Source organism: Dichotomopilus funicola (assembly GCF_033296635.1).
Source record: "Dichotomopilus funicola strain CBS 141.50 unplaced genomic scaffold C8A04scaffold_22, whole genome shotgun sequence".
NCBI lineage: Eukaryota > Fungi > Ascomycota > Sordariomycetes > Sordariales > Chaetomiaceae > Dichotomopilus > Dichotomopilus funicola.
This window is the reverse complement of record NW_026944043.1, coordinates 266,667-285,357: the sequence shown is the minus strand read 5'-3', so window position 1 is coordinate 285,357 and position 18,691 is coordinate 266,667. Positions and strand designations below refer to the sequence as shown.

At 54.1% G+C, this 18,691-nt stretch overlaps 5 protein-coding genes across 5 annotated transcripts; 1 reads left to right on the top strand and 4 right to left on the bottom strand.

Annotated features, from left to right (window-relative positions):
- Positions 1-1,080: 1,080 nt before the first annotated feature.
- C8A04DRAFT_27617 (uncharacterized protein) lies at positions 1,081-2,689 on the bottom strand (the record flags this gene model as incomplete). Its single annotated transcript, XM_062780346.1, has 3 exons — positions 1,081-2,004; positions 2,084-2,413; positions 2,576-2,689. The coding sequence occupies 3 exons, from the start codon at positions 2,687-2,689 to the stop codon at positions 1,081-1,083; spliced, it is 1,368 nt and encodes a 455-aa protein (XP_062638051.1).
- A 2,523-nt stretch (positions 2,690-5,212) lies between these two features.
- On the bottom strand, positions 5,213-6,321 carry C8A04DRAFT_36444 (uncharacterized protein; the record flags this gene model as incomplete). The annotated part of the gene is made up of 4 exons (XM_062783529.1): positions 5,213-5,676; positions 5,747-6,065; positions 6,159-6,177; positions 6,281-6,321. The coding sequence occupies 4 exons, from the start codon at positions 6,319-6,321 to the stop codon at positions 5,213-5,215; spliced, it is 843 nt and encodes a 280-aa protein (XP_062638050.1).
- A 1,614-nt stretch (positions 6,322-7,935) lies between these two features.
- C8A04DRAFT_36443 (ChaC-like protein-domain-containing protein) lies at positions 7,936-9,431 on the top strand (the record flags this gene model as incomplete). The annotated part of the gene is made up of 6 exons (XM_062783528.1): positions 7,936-7,997; positions 8,064-8,095; positions 8,214-8,263; positions 8,464-8,468; positions 8,648-9,212; positions 9,345-9,431. The coding sequence occupies 6 exons, from the start codon at positions 7,936-7,938 to the stop codon at positions 9,429-9,431; spliced, it is 801 nt and encodes a 266-aa protein (XP_062638049.1).
- Positions 9,432-10,339: 908 nt separating this feature from the next.
- On the bottom strand, positions 10,340-11,256 carry C8A04DRAFT_27614 (uncharacterized protein; the record flags this gene model as incomplete). The annotated part of the gene is made up of 5 exons (XM_062780345.1): positions 10,340-10,449; positions 10,507-10,763; positions 10,833-10,939; positions 11,078-11,150; positions 11,237-11,256. The coding sequence occupies 5 exons, from the start codon at positions 11,254-11,256 to the stop codon at positions 10,340-10,342; spliced, it is 567 nt and encodes a 188-aa protein (XP_062638048.1).
- Positions 11,257-17,238: 5,982 nt separating this feature from the next.
- Positions 17,239-18,650, bottom strand: C8A04DRAFT_11344 (Pyruvate/Phosphoenolpyruvate kinase-like domain-containing protein; the record flags this gene model as incomplete). Its single annotated transcript, XM_062776932.1, has 4 exons — positions 17,239-17,585; positions 17,756-18,327; positions 18,382-18,550; positions 18,605-18,650. 4 exons carry the CDS (start codon positions 18,648-18,650, stop codon positions 17,239-17,241), a joined length of 1,134 nt encoding a protein of 377 aa, XP_062638047.1.
- Positions 18,651-18,691: the final 41 nt, after the last annotated feature.

Genomic DNA, 18,691 nt, shown 5'->3' with positions numbered 1-18,691 from the left:
GCCCCTACGGGTACCTAACCCCCAATTCGGAGAATCTAACCGCTTTGAACACCGAGATTGCGGGGTCAAATAACGTGAACTATAACTTTGTCATAACGTATATATGGAGCGTCCTTAAGGGAGTAAGTAGTCACAACGCTAAGAGGCTGGCCGGGAAGGACAAGGAATGGGCCACTAAAAGGCACCGCTTGCCCTCCATTGCCAAACCACTAGACTACGCTGCTCCCTTTCCTCTCCTCTGTTCTTCGCTGACAGGTCCTGCCAACACGGACTAGCCGTCTAGTGGTAAACCATAAAACCAAATTCCCAATCCAGGCCAATTCCCCAACCAGGTAACCAACCGAGTAAACCGAACCGAGAGTCCAAGTAGCCGAGTAACCAACCAACCGTAACCGCAGGAAACGAAGCAAGCAGTATGAACGCCATTGCTCGACAATCCTGAGCAAAGTCGAGATAAAAAAGGAAATAATCCTTGAAGCCCTAAAAATGAAAGTAGGTTAAACATCTGCTCTCCCGTTTGTCTCTCCAAATCTGCCAAAAGAGTTAAAAGCTCCCCAGAAGCCTAGTAATGTTCCGAACCGTGAATGCAGGGAAATCCAAACCCGTCCTCAGGGCGAGGCAATAGGTAAGGAAACCGTCGTTAAATCCCCGTAGTTGAAACCTAACAATTTGAACCGTTGTGTCGGGCCATAGCGTTTTTCCGTAGCGCATAAAAGATGAATTGTGTCGTGAAATGTCGGATGCCGTCGTCCAAAATGATTTCCCCCAGAGCTAAAGTGTGACAATATTTCGCTGATGCCGCTGAGAAGAGAAGTCCCGTGATACCCCCTCTTCATCTTAGAGTGGCTGTACACCCGAGTGTTGAAGGACGGCCGTTATATACCACAAAATAAGGTGCTGGATCAGTGGTTCGGTACCGCAAAATATAATGAGAAGGAATGTAAAAGTATAAGAAGTTGGGGGTTACGGCGTCGAGGGGAACTTGAAGAAGCTCGAGGAAAAGAATAATGAGAAGAAAAATAGAAGAAAATGTGTTACAAGGAGAAGCCCAGTGGGCTTACGAAAACGTCGGTCCGGTAACTACCGAATGTCGAGCTGGAACGGCTTGAAACGGCCTCCTATGGTCGCGCATCGCGGGCATTTTCTGCGCGCACCTTGCTCGCCCATAAGTACGTCGACACAGGCCTGGCAGAGCCCGGAGATGCACTCGGTACAGGCGTATGATTCCCGTAGCAGCGATATACCCTGGCACGCGGCACAATAGATCTGCGTGTTCTGAGACGAGTAGCTCGGGGACGAGTCTGAGGTCAGGCCGCGTGAGTCGATGTGAAAGGTATCCCCGCTTTCCCCGCTCTCGACCGACGGGAACGGCTCGGGGGCTTCGGGGTTGTAGGACGGAGGGGTCAGAGCCCGTTGGAGAGGGGAGGCCTGGTAGTTTGAGAAAGGATGCGGCTGTGTGAACGGCGGTAGCGACGACCTTTGGATGGACACGGGCGATTGTGGCATCTGACTCGTCAGGCGCGGGTCGAGCATCGAAGGGAACTTGAGACTCACTGGAGTTCTGTCCTCATCTATGTCTTCCGTTGCCGAGGTAGCCGCATCGATCAGGTCCTCCCAACGCTTACCGTAGTCTGCCGTGGGCTCAGCCGAAAGCGCTTTTCTATCGAGGCCACCACCAGGTCGCAGCAGGTCCGAGTTGCCGTCATTTTGTATGCGGCGTAGCCAGTCCGACGTCACCCCTTTAGACTTCTTCCTGTGATGCCCTCTTTTAGAGATGGACTGCTTACGCGGGCGACTGGGCCCTAGCGATCTATGTAGGGGCGGGAGGGTGGACGAGCGACCAGGCGGCGAATGTGTCATAATAGAAGGAAGAAGATCGCGCGGTCTGCCAGAGTCAATGCTCGGAAGCGGCGCGCTGGTGATGTCTGCAGTAGACAACTGTATGGGGGGTAGTTCCACGGACGACCGGGGCCGTCTCATCCCCTCGGTGTCAGAATGCCATTCCTGAGAACCCAATCAGCAACCATGCCTCGCTGAAGTCCAGAAAACAATAATTAGCCCTGCAGCGCCAATTCGAACTTACCACATCGGATTCCCACCCCGAGTCACTTTTGTGGTGATGCAACTGAGCAAGTGCCGCAGCGGCAGGAAACATTGCACCCCCAGAATACGACTCTTCGAACCTCCGCGGTGTGCCGGCGCCATTAGACCCGTCTCGCCGGAAGCCGTGTGACGAGGGTCCTTTGGCCTGGTGATGAGGCGGCGGGGCTGAGGTGGGTGGAGCTTGAGGTCGTTCGCTCGGCGAAGTATTGATCATGAGCAGGAAGCTTTCCTCGGTCGCGGGCAGCTTGGCAATGTAGTGCTCCGGATGAGCGCGGCGGATGTGCTCCTGCATAGAGCGGTACCGCTTTTCCTGTAAAAGGAGACGTGCTGTGTCAGTCCGTCGTCACTCGTGTGCCTGCAGGCAGGTATGTATGTACATGCTGAGGCGCTGTGCTTATCCAATTCTTGGGCTGTCGAGTCCTAAGAATTCTCGGGTGGCGACAGAGACGAAATCCGGCTGGTGGTGACTTACTCCGATGCAACGCTTGCGGCAGCTGGAGCCATCTTGATTGCGCAGTGGACAGACGACCTCGTTGTTCGCATCGGTAATGGAAAAAGACGATGTGAGCGATGACCGCGGCGGCATCTTGGTGATTCACACGGGGAAAACCCCCACCAAAGGCGACGGAAAACGAAGTCGAGGGGCTGAAGCTGCTGGCCAGGGGTCGTATAAATGGTGGTTGTGCGATAGGTTGGTCGGTTGCTTCTTTGCGTCTATCTTATCTACCGTGTATCGCTGGAAACGGGAATCGCAAAACGGAAACGTTCAAGCGAGGCGCTCAATTGATGTGTAAGTGCCCTGCGATGTTGGAGGCAATCACATTTGACCGTCGCGAGGCGTGAGCCAGGAAAATGGTCGCAATCGAGGGTGTGTGCAAGTGTAGTCATGGATGGAGAGAGCTCCAAGCTCCCTTGGAAGGTGTAACAGGGCGGTGTTTCGAAGGATAAGGAGAACAGCTGGTGGCGATGGCCCGCGGGCGAGAGCAGGAACAATCAATGGACGGAGCAGCTCGAATAGGAGAGCGGGGAGGGAAGCGGGGCCAGCAGCAGGCATGGGCCCGGGCCTGGAAGCTGCCCGGTGACTCTGCGAGTCTGCTTGTCCCGTCGGAGGCGCCGATAGGAACTTGCAACGGAGCAGTTCTCACCATCACGTCACCTCTCACCCACCATGTTACCACCCATTCAAATACATGAGCAAGTTGCAGAGATTTCAAGGATATTAGACCGATTGAATATCCAAGATGCCCGCTAGAGGACGTGAGGACTTTTTCCGTAACCTTCCCTCTGTAAATGCCAGCCTCGAAGTATCGATGATCGCATTCGGGGGCACAGTCCCGGTGCCTATAAAATCACACTGTGTCCTGACAAGGTGTGGGCAGCTCTCTTCCGCAGGCTCGGAGCTCCAGCATGCTTGCATGGCAAGCATGGGGGGCAGCTGCCCTCCGGAAAGGGGACGGATTGAGCTCGCGAGCAGCGCCGTCACAAGCACTAGGCAATGCTGGCGAGGGAACGCGGGACGGTAGCCGGTTGCACAGCCGAGGAGGCTTGCTGATGAGCTGATGAAATCACGGGCAACTCGATCACAAAAGACGAGGCGCTGGATGTCTCGTAACTTGGTCCTTTCGTGGTGGCGGATGGTCTCAAGGAGATCCGACAACTTCGACGGAGCCGAGTCCACCTCGACTTTGCCCCTGCTTGAGCGGCCACCACTGAGCTGGTCTCCTTGTTCAAGTATATCACCCGGAATCGCCCCCTCCCGCCGAGGATGCTGAGGAGGACCTTTCTCTGTGAGGGATATATCCTGGGTCGCTTTAAATTGGCCCTGAATATCGGCACCGGCTGAGCGGCCAGCTGCTTTCAATCCAGAGTGCAATTGGTTGAGCAACTCTGAGGTTGAGAAAACAGAGCTCGCGAATGGGAGAAAGTCACTCTCTTGACTCGGTGCAGGGAGCGGGAAACAGGCGACCCGGGCGACGGAGGAGTGGGGGTGCTTCATGCTGGGTCAGCCGACTCGTGCCGTGATTGGATCGACCTGAAGGTGGAGCTCGAGGAGCTGGGATCTGGAGCTTTCCCGTTTGAGCAACCGGGCAAATCTTTCCAGGTTCTTCACTCACACAAAGTACACGAGAGGTTGCCACAGTGCGCGAGAAGCTTTCTGTCCGGGCTCGAGTCTACCTCCCGTCTCTACGAACCAGCCAAGCTCAACCGATAATGAATCCCGCCGCAAAAGAATGGAGAGATAAAACTCGAAAAACAAACTAGACGCAGGTTTTGAGTTCCCGTCTTTCCCGAAATGGTCACGGTGAGTTGCAGGCTTCTGAACCATCGCATATCGTACTAAGTGGGGCTGTGAGTCGGCAGGCTTTGGCGGAATTGCGGGGCAGGGTTCGAGGGAACACCACCTGCATTGCGCCCGGTTTGCCTTTCTCGAAAGGCTTGTCCCCAGGTCTTTCACATGCGCAGCCCCCTTCTCGACCATGTGGCCAAACGAGTGTTAGCGGCTCTTACGAGGAGTGATATAGCAGGCATTCTACACTACTTGCTCAAATATCTTGGTTCAAAGAGCTATTGCCTCTGTCTGCCACAACTTTAAATGGAAATCAAGTTGAGTATGCGCTTTGTGGGAGCTGCTTCGAAGTGGATGCCAAGTCCTGCATTCAGCCCGAATAGCCTCAGCCCTACGGCCCGGGTCTCCAGAAATCCAACGGAGAGAAGTCGAGTTTCAATTAAACCATCAACCAACAAGATGCATCAGGATGCCAAATATGTCAATGCCATCATCAATATCCAAAAACGAACATGGGGACCTAGGAGCCTCCGCAATCCCAAGCCGATTATCAACCAACGTTTGATACTTAGTGGTCCGTAGTTTTACTCCTAACCGGCACACTTAAGGGACCTGCCAGACCTTCATGCCAAAAAAATACAAAATAAAAAGGAAAATAAAATGGCCAACCATGTCCATCGTTGAAACATGCCTACACTATCACCACGCCTTAGACTAGAAGTATCGTCGAGGTACGAAACACATAAAATGTGTAGATTAAGAAGATGGGAAGAAAATATGTGAATATGACCTTATCTACCCCCCCCCCCCCCGGCCGTCACCTTATCTCAGCTGGCGCAAGATCTCGGTCAAGAAGTCCTCAAAGCTCAGAGTGATGTACCCATCGCGGTCTTCATCATACCGCTTGAACACATCCGTCATGCGCTTGAGGCTGATGCACGCCTGCACAAACAAATCAAAGCTCATGACCCCTTCGCCACGCTTGTCGTAGGTGCGGAACAAGATCTCGACAAACCGCTCGCTGAGGCGGTACCGGAACGCCACAAGCGCGTTGTTGAACTCGTCTAGGCTGATGTTACCCGACCGGTCGGCGTCGAAGCGGTCGAAGAGCGAGCGCCATGAGGCCAGAAACGACCAGAGCCCGCAGAACTCCTCGAACCCGATCGTACCGCTGCGGTCACTGTCGAACATGCGTATCATCATGCGCACCGTTTGCGGGTCGAATGCTGTCCAGTCACCGTTGACGAGAGCAGCTGAGAGTTCGCGCTCGGAAAGCTGGCCGGTACCTATGTTTTTTCGATTGTGTGTCAGTAGAGCTGCCGAGTCCGCCCGCATACCTCCCAGGAACAATCTCACCATCCTTATCTACAGCTCTGAAAAGCGGCAGCAGTGTCGGATCAGCGGCGCTATCGCGCGGCGCGGGGCTCGGCGGCGGCCGCGAGTTTGTAGGGGGGAGGTTATGGTGAATCGGACGGCCAGCGCCGGCGGCAGGGGGTGGGCTCATCCCATAGCGATCTGGCGGCGGTGGCTGCCGTGGTGATAGCCGGCCTTGTGGGCGGGCACCGTAAGGGTCGCCGGAGGGCCGGTGTTCGGCCGGGCGAGGCGGAGGGGGTTTGGTTTCGTACCGTGACGACGTGGGGGCCTGCGCGGAGATGGGGGAGTTGGCGTTGCCTTTCTGGAACAGTTAAAGGCGTGGTTAGTCGGTCCGTTTTCTAAGAAATGAAATCTTTTTATGCAACAATGGGAGGAAGAGGAGTTCGCGACTCACTTGCTCGGGTTCTGCGAACCTTCAGTGACAATAAATGTTAGCCAATGGGTCCATTTAGTTATCGCGATGGCGGGGTTTCCCGGGCTTGCGCAATGGGTTTTGCGATCGTGTTTCCGACTCACCTCGGCAGCTCGTCCGGGTTGTATGGGCGGTTGTATGCCATATTGTCGGGTCTATCTTGGTGGTTTGGTGTGTTGGTTGTAAATTTTGACACGAAGCGGGCTCGCTAGTTATCTCCCGAGTGTATCAGGGTTTGATGTTGGGGGTGTCAAGGGGTGTGCAGGAGGATCTGGGGCGCTTTCTGCAAGGCAGCAAACAACAACGAGGTGGTATTTAACTACCTTAAGTCGGCAACACTGCGACAGTGATCAAACTCAGCCGCAAGTTACTTGATCGCATGCCACTTCAGGACTTTGTTGTTAGGGTCACAAGTGAAGCAACAAATTCAAAGAAATAGAAAGTAAGAACTTGGGATTATACAAAGTTGTTGTCCTCGTGTTCTGCCTTGCCGAGCCAGAGGTCTTCCCAAGCAAGGCGGGGTCCTTGTACACAGTGTGAGAAGCCTTGACTACAGTGCAGTCCTTCCCGTCGGTGACGTTGATGGATACCGGGTAGGGCAAAAATGTGACCCTTCCTTCAATCAGCCGTCGAATATGACTTCGGTATGGAGAAAGCAGCCATGAAGAATCCAAATACTGATGGAATAGTAGGCTGTGGTGCCCATATCGAACCTGTCTGTGGCGCAGACGGGCACGACAGGGCGACGGGCTGTGCCCAATGCTGGGGAGGTCAAGGGAGGTCTACTGTGCGAGACATTTTGAACCCTGCAGCCCTGCCACAGGGTCCCAAATTCCGGGGTTTTCGGGGGCTTGGTGTCGGCGTTCCGGGTTTCAGCGTCTCCTGTGGCGTTGTTCGGCGAGCAACGTGGAAGTCAACATACAACAAGAAAAACATCCATAGAAGGGAGAGGGGGGAAGAGGCATTTGGAATAGGAGAACTAAGATTGGACCTAAGGATATTCTTCCCTTACGGCAACAACCGCTCAGGGAGTATTTAGTGGAAGCATCTACGATCGAATGTGATTGTTGTTCGACGGCGCTTCGATACCAGAACCTGGAATGCCTAAGCAAAGCATGGAGCCCAGCATTCCCAGGGAATATCGGGGAGAAGACATGTCATTTTCTGACCGTCCTCAGCACTCTAGCAACAACCTATAACTTTCTTGATAGGTTCAACTAATGGACATATGACCCCAATATCCGCCCCGAGCTCTGGGCCCCAACTGCACACAGGCCCGAAGCAAAGAAGCGAGCGTGGTTGTCCGTAAGATGAGGCGATACCCGGGCCGAAGCACGCTGCCGTTGAGTCTCCACCATGCTGCCCGGTTTCCACCTAAACGATGACTTGCAGCATTCAGAGACCAACAAGCCCCGAAGTTCCCACGTGTTTTATTTGTGCGAGGTTATGTAAGACACTGAGGGTGAGAGACAAAAGACGTGATCCATTGATCCAGAAAACTTTGACTTGTCAAAGTCCGGCATCCCAAGCTTCCGACTTAATAAGGAGCGCGCTTTGTGTCATTCGCTTCGGGCCCGAGGGAACGAACATCAAACCAGCGAGCTGCCGAGTTTGGAAATCGGGGGGATTTCTAGCAGAGACTGAACCCGGCTCACATCGGGGACACGAGACTCTGGGTACGATCTAGGTATATCCACCATGGTTTATTTTCGAGAAACCTGGCTTCAATAACTCACGGATTTATTCGTTCCTCTAGGATATGTCTGGCCAAGCCCCTGACACCGATGGCGAAGCAGGCGAGTTCTGGCTCTTTGGATACGGGTAGGTAACCGGCCTCGCCCAATCTCATACGGCACACCACTAACGGGAAACCCCTTTTGCTCACAGGAGCTTGATCTGGAAGCCGCCTCCGCATTTCGGTAACTCTTCCTTCTCAGCCTTCGGGTCTCATAGCCTCACAACCTTCCGTGCCCTAGGCGAGCAAGCCCATTGGGGTAGATCATCCGGTTCAACAGGGCGGGATCTAACTAGGTTCAGATAGGCGAATTCCAGGCTGGGTGACAGGCTATGTCCGAAGATTCTGGCAGGTAAGAATATCCGCCTTGCTCTGACGTCTGGAAACTCACTTCCTTGTTTTCTTATCACACCCCTTTACCCATGCTTCATTTCCGTGTGTATCCTTGCGTCTCCCACGCGCTCTTCCCTAGCCACAGCCTGGGTTATCTCCCAGCCCCCGTGTCTCCATCCGCCTACCCCTTTTACGACTTCATACTAACATGTTCTATAGGCAAGGTATTTTCAACCTCCCATCTCATTTCCCGTCGCGAACCTCACCGAGGTTGTGTTGAACACTTTCAACTTTCCGATCCTTATCCCAAACACCCACCTTCTTAAATAAACTCCAGCAATATCTTCTCCCTCTCACCCTTCACCACGACCCTCACTAACCCTCCTCTCTTCAATTCCCCCAGCCAAGACCACCGTGGCACCCCAGAAGCCCCAGGCCGCGTCGTCACGCTGATCTCGCGCTCCTACTGGGAGCAGCTGACCGACCACCACGACTCGGCCCCCGACAAAGTCTGGGGTGTAGCCTACCGCATCAAGGCCGACCGCGTCGCCGAAGTCCGCGAGTACCTCGATATCCGGGAGATCAATGGGTACACCATCCACTACACGCCCTTCCACCCGGCGCCTCCCGCCACACACACGACTTCCACGTCCAAAACAGCCACAGATGCAGACGCGGGCGCGGACGCAGACCTAACTACACTCCCCGACTATCCCATCCGAACACTCGTCTATATCGGTACACCGGACAACGACCAATTCGTCGGCCCTCAGGATCCACAGCTGCTAGCCGAGCATATATTCCGTAGTTCCGGGCCAAGTGGCCAGAATCGGGATTATCTGCTGGGACTTGAGGCCGCGTTGGACGAGCTCAGTCCGGAGAGCGGTGATGAACACGTCACAGATCTGTCGAACCGGCTGCGGGCGGTCATAGCTCGCGAGGAGGGAGCGGAGAAAGGGGGTGATGGTGTGGGGGCCGGAGGAGAAAAGGGGGTGAGGGACGACGGAAAGGTCTTGAGTCCGTCGCTGCCTGTTGCCAGCGTTAGCGGTGGCACTACCATCAGCACAGGAGATGTGATCTCGTCATCGCCGGTGCTACAGCGGGAGCAGCAGCATCATGAGCAGCCTCACGACTTCAAAAAGGTCAGCAGCATAGATGAGCAGGAGGAGACAGAAAAGTCTTCGTAACCGAGCTTGGTAAGCGGTTGAAGCGACGCGGTTTTGAAGAAAGAAAAAGGAATGCCAGAACAACAGCGACGACACAACAACTACGAGTTTTCCCCACTCTCTCCCATCACCTTCCCTTTTTTAGCACGGTGTTATTAGCCTAGCTGCCGGTCCTCCCTTCAGTATCACGGCCCGCAGTTCACGCCGGCGGCCTTTCTGAGTCGGCTATGTCGTAAAGCCGCTAGACACCGTTGTATTCCACTGCCCAACACATAAGCCATGTTATTGTTCATATCGACAGCTGTGGAAGACAATAAACTTCGACCGAGTCAGAGAACCACCACACTCCTATCAACAGGTGTCATAACCCTAGCCCTTTAAGCCTTTCCCAGTCTCAACCCCCATTCTGATCCCCGATACGTTGCCACGGCATCCGAATTTTATCTCAATGAAGAGGCAAAGAACAAAACCGGTTGCAAAAACGACTTCAAACAACATTGGAAAAAGCGGACCGAAAATCGAAACGAGAAGGGCATGAAGTGAGAGAAAATAACAAAACATCTCGCCATTAACATCGTTTAAGCCTAGAAGGGGCAAATCCCTTCATCAATCTGCGGGCTAGGAAATGGAGCAACCCCAACCAGCAACCACCAAAAGGGGGTGTAAGGAAGGAAAAAGAGCAGAGCGCACAAGGGGTATCATGCAGCCGATCGTCATAGAGCAACAGCGTACAACGTCTGATCGTACAACATCCTCGACGCGCAATTCCAAGCGGGCTTGGTCTGGAGTGTTGTGAGAAAAGGGGGGCGCGGGTTCATGGGGCTGTCGAGAAGGTATGTGACCCTTTTTATTCTTGTGCTCGGCGCCGCCAATGTTTTTATTCGGTGGCCATTCTCGGTAGCGCCACACCTCGAGGGATAGTTGGTCGCTTAATAACCCCCCTGCGGCGAACCCGAGTTCGGCGGTTGAGGAGGCGGCGGTTGCTGTTGTTGGCCCTGCAGAGATGGATCCGGGTACCCGTAAGGGGGAGCTGCCCAACCTACTTCGTGTCAGAGCTCATTCACTAATGAAATGAGGTTCTGTTTCTTTTACGTACCTTGGGGGGGGATGGCATATCCGGCGGGTGCTTGCGGGGCATATCCCCGGCCATAGGGTTGCTGGTACACGTTTGGCTGTATTCCGTACGGCTGCTGGCTACCGTACGCGATGCCTGGGACTGGGACTGGGGCAGGCCCAGGCACGGGCATACCAGAGTACCCGCCCTGGCCGTAGCTGTTTGTAAAGCCACCCCGCCCACCACCCCTAGGACCAGTGTCCGAGGCTTTGTCTACGCGGATCTGCCGTCCATCGAACCTAGCGCAGTGTGTTAGCCCGCTTCCCCCTTTCCCATGGGGTGTCAGGTGCTTGAAAGGGACGACTAACTCGACGTTATTCATTGACGAGATGGCGTTCTGGGCGTCCTCCTCGTTGGTGTACCGCACAAATCCAAACCCCCTGCTACGGCCAGTGTCGCGGTCCTTCACTACCACCTAGCCGGATCAAGGGTGTCAGAATTCTGATGTCTGGAATGCCGAAGCGTGCCGTTCAGGCGTAGAGCCTGGGATTGAAAACGGAAAGGAGGAAGAATGAAAGCCGTGCTTGAAAGCACCACGGGTCGCAAAACATACTGCTTCGTCCACTGCCCCGAACTCCTCAAACTTCTGCCTCAGTGTCACCTCGTCCGTATGCCATGCAAGGCCTCTGGTTTGGTGTTAATGGAATCGGCCCGTGGCTAGCTGGTCAGGATTCAGACCGGAGGACGGTCCAACCCAAAAGCTTCATCTTACCCGATGAATAATTTCGACATCTCCGCGGGGATTTCTCGGTCGTCTAGGTGGTTCCTGTCAGTTTTGTGTGGTGGTCATGTGTCTGCTTCGAAGCGGCGGAAAGAGCGAAGGTAGAGGTGGTGGGTGGCAAGGCTTTGATGTTGGAAGGAATGTTGCGCGTTGCTCGTAAGGGCCTGGAAATAAGGGGTAGGCTGGCCTAGTGATCTAGTGGCAGCTTGAGCAGGAGCGATGGAAACCTAAAGAAGGGTGTGGGCATGATAGACCCCTCGATTTGAGAGGGGTGGGGAGTTTGCACTTTTCTGGCGCTTAGCAGGATGGGAAACGGGGCATGCTGTACCGTGGGACAAACCTCCTCTGGGCCGGTGACGGTTGCGGATGTCGTTAGACCAAGGATTCTGTGATTTCAGCCGGTGAGGAGGACAGGCTTCGATTAATCCACAGTGAGGTGCTCAGTGTCCCGGGCAAGCGAGGCTGGCCGGCGGAATATGACAGAGGGGAAGCCGGGTGTTAGCGCAGCTGCGTTATGTGGGAAATGGTCAAGGATTCTTTCGTCTCCCGGTCAAGCTATCTGGTTGGCTGGGGGGCGAGAGATTGGGGATGGCAGAGACACGAGCCGCCGGTGTTGATGCTACCATCTTATACCTCGCTGATGTTAGCGGGGGCTTCCTGGGAAGGAACGACACCACCTAGACGCCCTTTCCTCCGGGATCAAAGGCTAGCTAGGTACCTTGTACCTAGCCTCCACTACGACATAACAACGATGCACCTGGGGTTTCCATGTCGATGCAGAGCTGGAGGGTTTCTAAGGAGGTTTTCCAAGGAGGCTTGCCGCCCTTCCGACTGATGTTTCGAGAAGCATGACGACGTTGGCATAGCTCAGTCCAGACAAGCATCAAACATATCGCCAAAACAGCAGGCCCCAGGACAAAACCCGACAGGGGATGGCTCTTTGTGAGGACCACCAAGGGATGCAACGCTCTGCAACCCTTGCTGCCCTGCCCGTCGAGGAGAAACACTGGGAAGGTGGCAGACCAAAACCCCCCTGGCAGGTCACGGTAGCCCATTTGATGACATTAAGCCATAGGATTGGTCAACCCAAGACTTCAACTCCCAGTTGACCAGCACCTTAGAGGAGGTCGATCAGTCCCAAACCTTCCTGCAGACCAGCAACAATAGGTTAGAACATTAGGTACCTCAGGTGCGTGGCGGGGCCCACACCACAACGAGCAAGACTCCCCCGCCATCACCCTTGCAATTTGCGATCAACGAGCAAGTTAAGTTCTCCATCTTCCATTTTATGCCCAGCGTCCATCTTCGTGATCGGTGGAGAGGATCCAACTTTCAGTTCGGTATCGTTGTGGTTCACCAAAGTCCGAGGTAGAAATACCGGTCTAGCAAGGATATTTCTTCATGCCCGGAAATGCCCACAGGTACAGTACCAATTAGGAAATGTTTACCTCCCAAGGCATTGCGCTGTTTTTGCCGGTGCTGGAAAATATGGTCCCTGTTTATGCACCACTATCTGCCTCAAGTTTGATAAGTTTACTGGAATGTCCGTCCGGCTCTCAGATTCATCGGCATCGACTCCCGAAGCCTCAATCATGAGCAGAGGTGCCCTGGCGGGAACAAGGGTGGGGATCCGAAAGCCACTGTTTCCCTTGCGGCGAGGGAGTCGTGTGGGGAATCCTTGGCCATCAGGAACAGGGGTCTTGTCATTATGCTGCAGTGGTTCCGGAAACCAAGAACATCCATATGACGGGTTCTGAGGTTCGAAGAAACTCCACAACCGCCCTTGAGCTCTCGACTGAATCCGGGACGCTCCCCCAAGACGCACACGCGTCTCTTCGACGTATTAGGTCGCACCCCGGTTTTGCTGAAGGTGTCATGAGTATCGTCGGGATATCAACCAAACCACGTTTGACCGAAGGAGGAAAGTGGATATCGGCATGAAACATGCTTGGGGTTTCTCGGGAGATGCGAAACCGACGAGAAGTGATCGAATTTTCGATTGAAGCGCTGTGAAAGAAAGATGAAAAAATGACGAAACCCACGATTTCAGTGATTGTGGCCGCTTTGGAAGCCCCATCGACACCACCACAGACACGTTTGTCTATCCGGCCGAAAAGCTCGCGATTCTGGGAAATGGAACCCACGTGTCGTCTAACCGGAATACCACGTCGCATCACCAGATGATCTGAACCAAGCTTGGAGGTCGATCTCTCATGGCGACTTGAGATTTCTTACTCGGGGTACGAGTAAAAAAATACGAAGAAAAATGAGCCAAGCAACATTCCGTTCTTATCAGCCAAGCGCGCTTATGTCTCAATACCATTAAGCATATATACGTCAGCTTCGCAGTGGCCCCCCACGAGATGAAGGTTGCGTGGTTATAAAACACTAGGAGTTAAAGAGATCCAAGCCTTCACAACCGATGGAGCGACCGTGAACCTAACATGCTCTCTGGTGTGAGTATTATGCAACTCGGCGCGATTTCTTGCGGGGAGAGGGGCTGTCCCATAATCCCGTCGTCGATCACCCTATTAACCGCGCAACTTCCACCACGTTCGGGTCCAAGCCCAGTGACACCAAAGGTTGGACCTAAAACTTTCCCAGCTTCAAACAAAAGCCCCTCTTAAGGCGGGGTAATTCTTTTCACACTCAGATCCGGCAGGATCATCAAGCGCGGGAGAAATTTTCAGGAAAATGAAGCCTTGGTCGGTGTACGCCGGGTCGTGGTCGACTTGGGTTTGGCCGTCGTTGAGGCAATGCCCGCCTCCATCCTCACGATCTAGTGGCGACTGAATGGGGACATCTCAAAAAGGCGCCTCCGGAAAAGCCATCTCCCTCGTGTAGGGCAGTTGGTGCCGAGCTGTGGGCCGTCCCGACGTGGAACTGCGGAGCCAGGAGCCAGTCTGCAAGATGCCGGAAGAGGCAAAGGGCATGGTTCAACGGTCGCCATCTCGGCGATGCATCCCACTGGCTGTTTCCGATTTGATGTGCAGGCATCGGCTGCATGGATCATCAAGTCAGTGGCCTCGAGGATGCTCAATCCGCGCTCGGAAGTCGATCGGTGGCTGAATAAGCCGACGACATCATGAGTCCCCTGTGTCCTTCGTAGGTATGGGAAGGGACTGACTTACACGGCCGGGGAGGATCTTCTGAGACCCCCTGATTTGCTTGAAGACCCAAGTCCATGAGGCCTTTCGTGTATGCGTACAAAACTATGCCCATTGAACGGCGTTGTCATAACGTATCTCGAGACCTTAGAGTCGAGGAGAGCAACCATACGGCTGGTAAGACCTCGGTGTTCAAGTCTCGCTTTTGGACCCTGGGCGTTAAGTGGCAGCTGACGGGAATATAGGATCTATGAGGAACAAACGCTCACTGTCTCTGCGAAAGCTAGGTAGGTCATTCATCGGTGATTTATAAGAGTACGTAGGAAGCAACATGGCTTTGGGTACTTTGAATCGTGAATCCGATTGCCCGATATTTCGAGTGAGTATTTACGTTGACCAGTTGCGTTGTGGGAGGAACATCAAAGGCAACGTAAAGGACGACGGGCGAGACCAAGCCCTATATGAGAAATCCAATATCGCGCTAGAATAAAAGGCGCATCTGGAACTAACCTGGAAGATGTTGAATATTGAAGAATGTCTAGGCCTAGGGTGAGGTACACTTCGACGGGGTGGAACCCCTTCGGTCCCTCCTGCCTTTTTTATAACTAGGCCCCTCGGACAAACGGGTTGTGTCTTCTGTCTATGCTGCAGAGAACAACGTTCTTACCCGTTTTTGACTCTGTAAGTGGAGTTGGATAGTTCTTAATGTTCTTGTTGTGTCACATCCACCGTAGCGTTTAGGTGATTAGTACCTTGGGGAACTAGGGGAGCCACAACGACTGGTGAGGCCGGCATTTCACCATCGTACGGGGAATCATTCACTCCGAAGAGTACACAAGCCTTCGCATCGTCGCCAAGACAATGACCCGTGGGTATATCGACCACCATACCGGCAACAGGTACCACACAGCCGATGATCGAGCAGGCAGTTGCACTGCAAGGCCGCAGAGGCACCGGCATACTGAGCAGCGTATTGGAGGGGTAGAAGGCCTAGGAGAGGGGCCGGAATATCGCACCAAGGAAAAGAACGACGCCTTTGTTCAGTCGTGGCTGCAAGACACAAAGGTCCGGGATACTCATCACCGGGAGATCGAAGACGGAAGCCGGTCCATAACGCCGCGGCCGTTTCAGGTTAACCATTACGGATACAAACACAAGAAGAGGACAAAGTCTCCGCCAGAACCCCCGGTCCGATCCTTGAACGGGGCCAAAGGTTTGGACCATCGCTTCGAGAAGAGGGCGCGGCACAAAACCCGCGAGAACAAGTACGACTACCAAGTGTATGCAAAGAAGCGGGATCCATCTCATCGGGACGACGAATGTAAACCCAAAAGAACCCCTGGCAGTCATATGTTGGTGAGAGGTAAGAGATGCCCTCTAGGAAGTCGGTCGCGGGAGTTGATTGTCGCTGACGAGACAACAGCAAGCAAACAGGGACCAAAAGCAAATCGACTCACACAGAGACTAGCGCGGGCGGTCTCTGATCCCAACGCTACAAAATCAAGATTCAGCAGGAGCCAAAAGGAAGACAAAGAGCTGGAGGAATTCTCTGCATTTTTCTCCCGCAAAGTACCTCAAAGAGAAGCCTCAGCCAGAGATTTTGACTATCACGATTACGAGAGCAGCGGGCGTGCTCTCACCACCGACCATCGGTTTCAAGCTAACCGCCGCGAGCTCCGCGAGCTGTCGAATAGCCCGCGACGATCACACAGGGGCATCGCGAGCAGCGAGTATGGAGAGCTGCTCCGATATTCGAGCTCTCTGCCAGCCTTCCAGAAACTAGACCCCGGACGTTCAGGTCACTGCTACGAAGACGTCCCATCCCGGGTTAAACGTTCCCGTCTCCGACAGGATGAGGGGCGCGGCGAAAAGTATGGTACAGGGAGCTACTCCCCCATGAGAACTGGTTCGCACCGCAGTGCCTGCGAAACACTCAGCAGGATCTCCCAGAACCAAAACTGCCCATCTTTGTCAGAGTCAAGGGGACATGGGCAGCACCCTCCATCGAAGAGACCGAGAAACACAATAATATGCAAGGATGCTGGAGCCCAAACCGACCCAACTCCAAACACGGAAGAAACTCACCACGGGCAAATAGAAAAGGCTTGCGAGGGGGAGGCAGTGGAGAAGCAAATTCCCGTGAATGGGGCGAGATACGAGATACCTGCTTCGATCCGGGGGGCTACGCACGCAATTCCGCAAGTGCCTGTCATCTTGGAGAACGAAAGCTGGTCAACTTTGAAACCTCCTCGTTATGAGCCGTATGTCGAGCCGCAAGTTGAATATGCTCCACTTGTCGGTCACCGTATCACAAGTCACAGCAACCCAACACAACATATTGAAGGCCAACCAATTTCGTATGTGCCAGCACTGCTGGCCGAGCGACGCGATGACACCAATCTCCATAAGGCCATTTTCGAGGACCCTTCCAAATTCAACGGCGTTAGGTGCTCTGGCACCGGGAGCTCGGAGGGAGAAAATATGGAGCAGTTTATTCAGAGGATAGAGGAAGAGGCTGAGCTGCCTCTCAGGGAAGCGGGGGATGACGGCAGGCGCCCCAGCATAAACTTTGACCTCTTCCCGAACGGCCGAAGGCCGATGCTGTGCGGGGTACCCGGGTTTGGAAGCCCGGTAAAAGTAGACAACACCCTCGCGATATCCAGGGGGGGTGGATTCTGTCCAAAGCCAATTTTTCTGGCACCTAACACGGTGGAGAACGAGGTGCCTCGCTTTCAAGAAGTTGGCCCTCCCGGGGTCTCTCCCCGTTCCCGTTCCTTGTTGGAGACATATGGGGTAAAGGAACAAAAGCGTGGCCTAGGGGCGGATTGGGAGCACGGCACCAGACTTTATTAGTGATGTACAGAAACAAGTAGGGTACTTTACCTCCTAATTTACGTCAGTATCGAAACCCATTGTTTTCCTCAGCGCCAGCCCCTGCTGCTCATAAACAATGCCTATCCGACGATTCCAATCCGGCATCGTCTCGTCCTCAAAGTCTACGTCACGTTTGAGTTGCTGGACGTTGACGCCCAACCGCTGTGCAATGGCCAGCGTCGACCGAGCCTTTTTAGACACGGGGGCGTCGACCATGGAGTCAGAGAAGCCAAAAGATCCCTTGCCTAGGGCAACAGCCTTTTCGTCGGCGACTACGAGACAGGCGGACTTGATGATGTCTCTGACGCTGGGGCTGAACTGCTCCTGGACGATGGAGACTTGGCTGGGGTGAATGCATTCTGTGGCGGGTTGGTTAGTTGTGTGTGGTAGCAGATTTGGGAAATAAGACACAGCAAAGAAATAAATCAGAAGATAGGGGGTAGAGAGAAAGGGAGAGACAAAAAAAAAGACGTGAAAAGAAAGATATGAAAAAAGACATGAAAAAAAGAAGAGACCCAAAAAAACTCACGCTTCCCCGTAAACCCCATCCCCGCCCCCTCTTCACTCTCCCGCTTCAACCCCTCCATCGCATCCCCCCCCTTAAACGCCGTCCGCACCACGTCAATGGCACTCTCCAACCCAAACGCCCGTGCCGCCGTCACTACCGCGCTGCGCGCGTACGCCATCTCGGCCATGCCCTCTGTTCGCCGCAGGTTCATATCGAGGGCGAAATCTTCGGCGGCGAAGATTAGGCCGCGGAGGAGATGGTTTGGCGGTGTTGTTATTGTTGTAGTTGCTGCGTGGGCTGCGCAGATCTCGCGGAGGTCCATGATTGCGCGGGCGGATTCGATGAGGGCGAGGATGGCGAGGGGTTTGGGGTTGGGATGGTTGGGATTACTCTCTGCTGTAGTGGTAGTGGGAATGCCGAGACGGTGCGGTGCGGCACGGCGGATGGCGTCGACGACGGTGGTGAGGTCGGCGGCGGAGTTGACTTTGGGGATGACGAGGGCTTGGACTTGGGGTAAAGGGGCAAAGGTGAGGATGTCCTCGATTGCCCAGGGGGTTGAGACGTCGTTCACGCGCACGGCGATCTCACGGGGACTGGAAGAAGGTGGTGGTTCCGTTGAGGATGAAGGTGAAGTAGAAGAAGAAGACGAAAAGGAACCTGAAGGTGAGGGCAGCGGGAGGTTAATGAGGTATTCGAGTAAAGCGGAACGCGCTTCGACCTTCTTGTCGTTTGTGACTGAGTCCTCGAGATCGTAGGTTACGTTGTCGACTTTGAGGTTAGCCGATCTGGCGAGAAACCTCGGAGATGAGGCGGGGACTATACTATTGTTAGCAGAAAGACGTAGGCAGACATCTCTGGTGTAGTTCGAACCGTAGAGCAATGCACGGCGGAGCGTTGGCAGTACCGGAGACGCCATAGCTCAGAGTATGTTTTGTGTAATCCGCTGTATTTTTACGA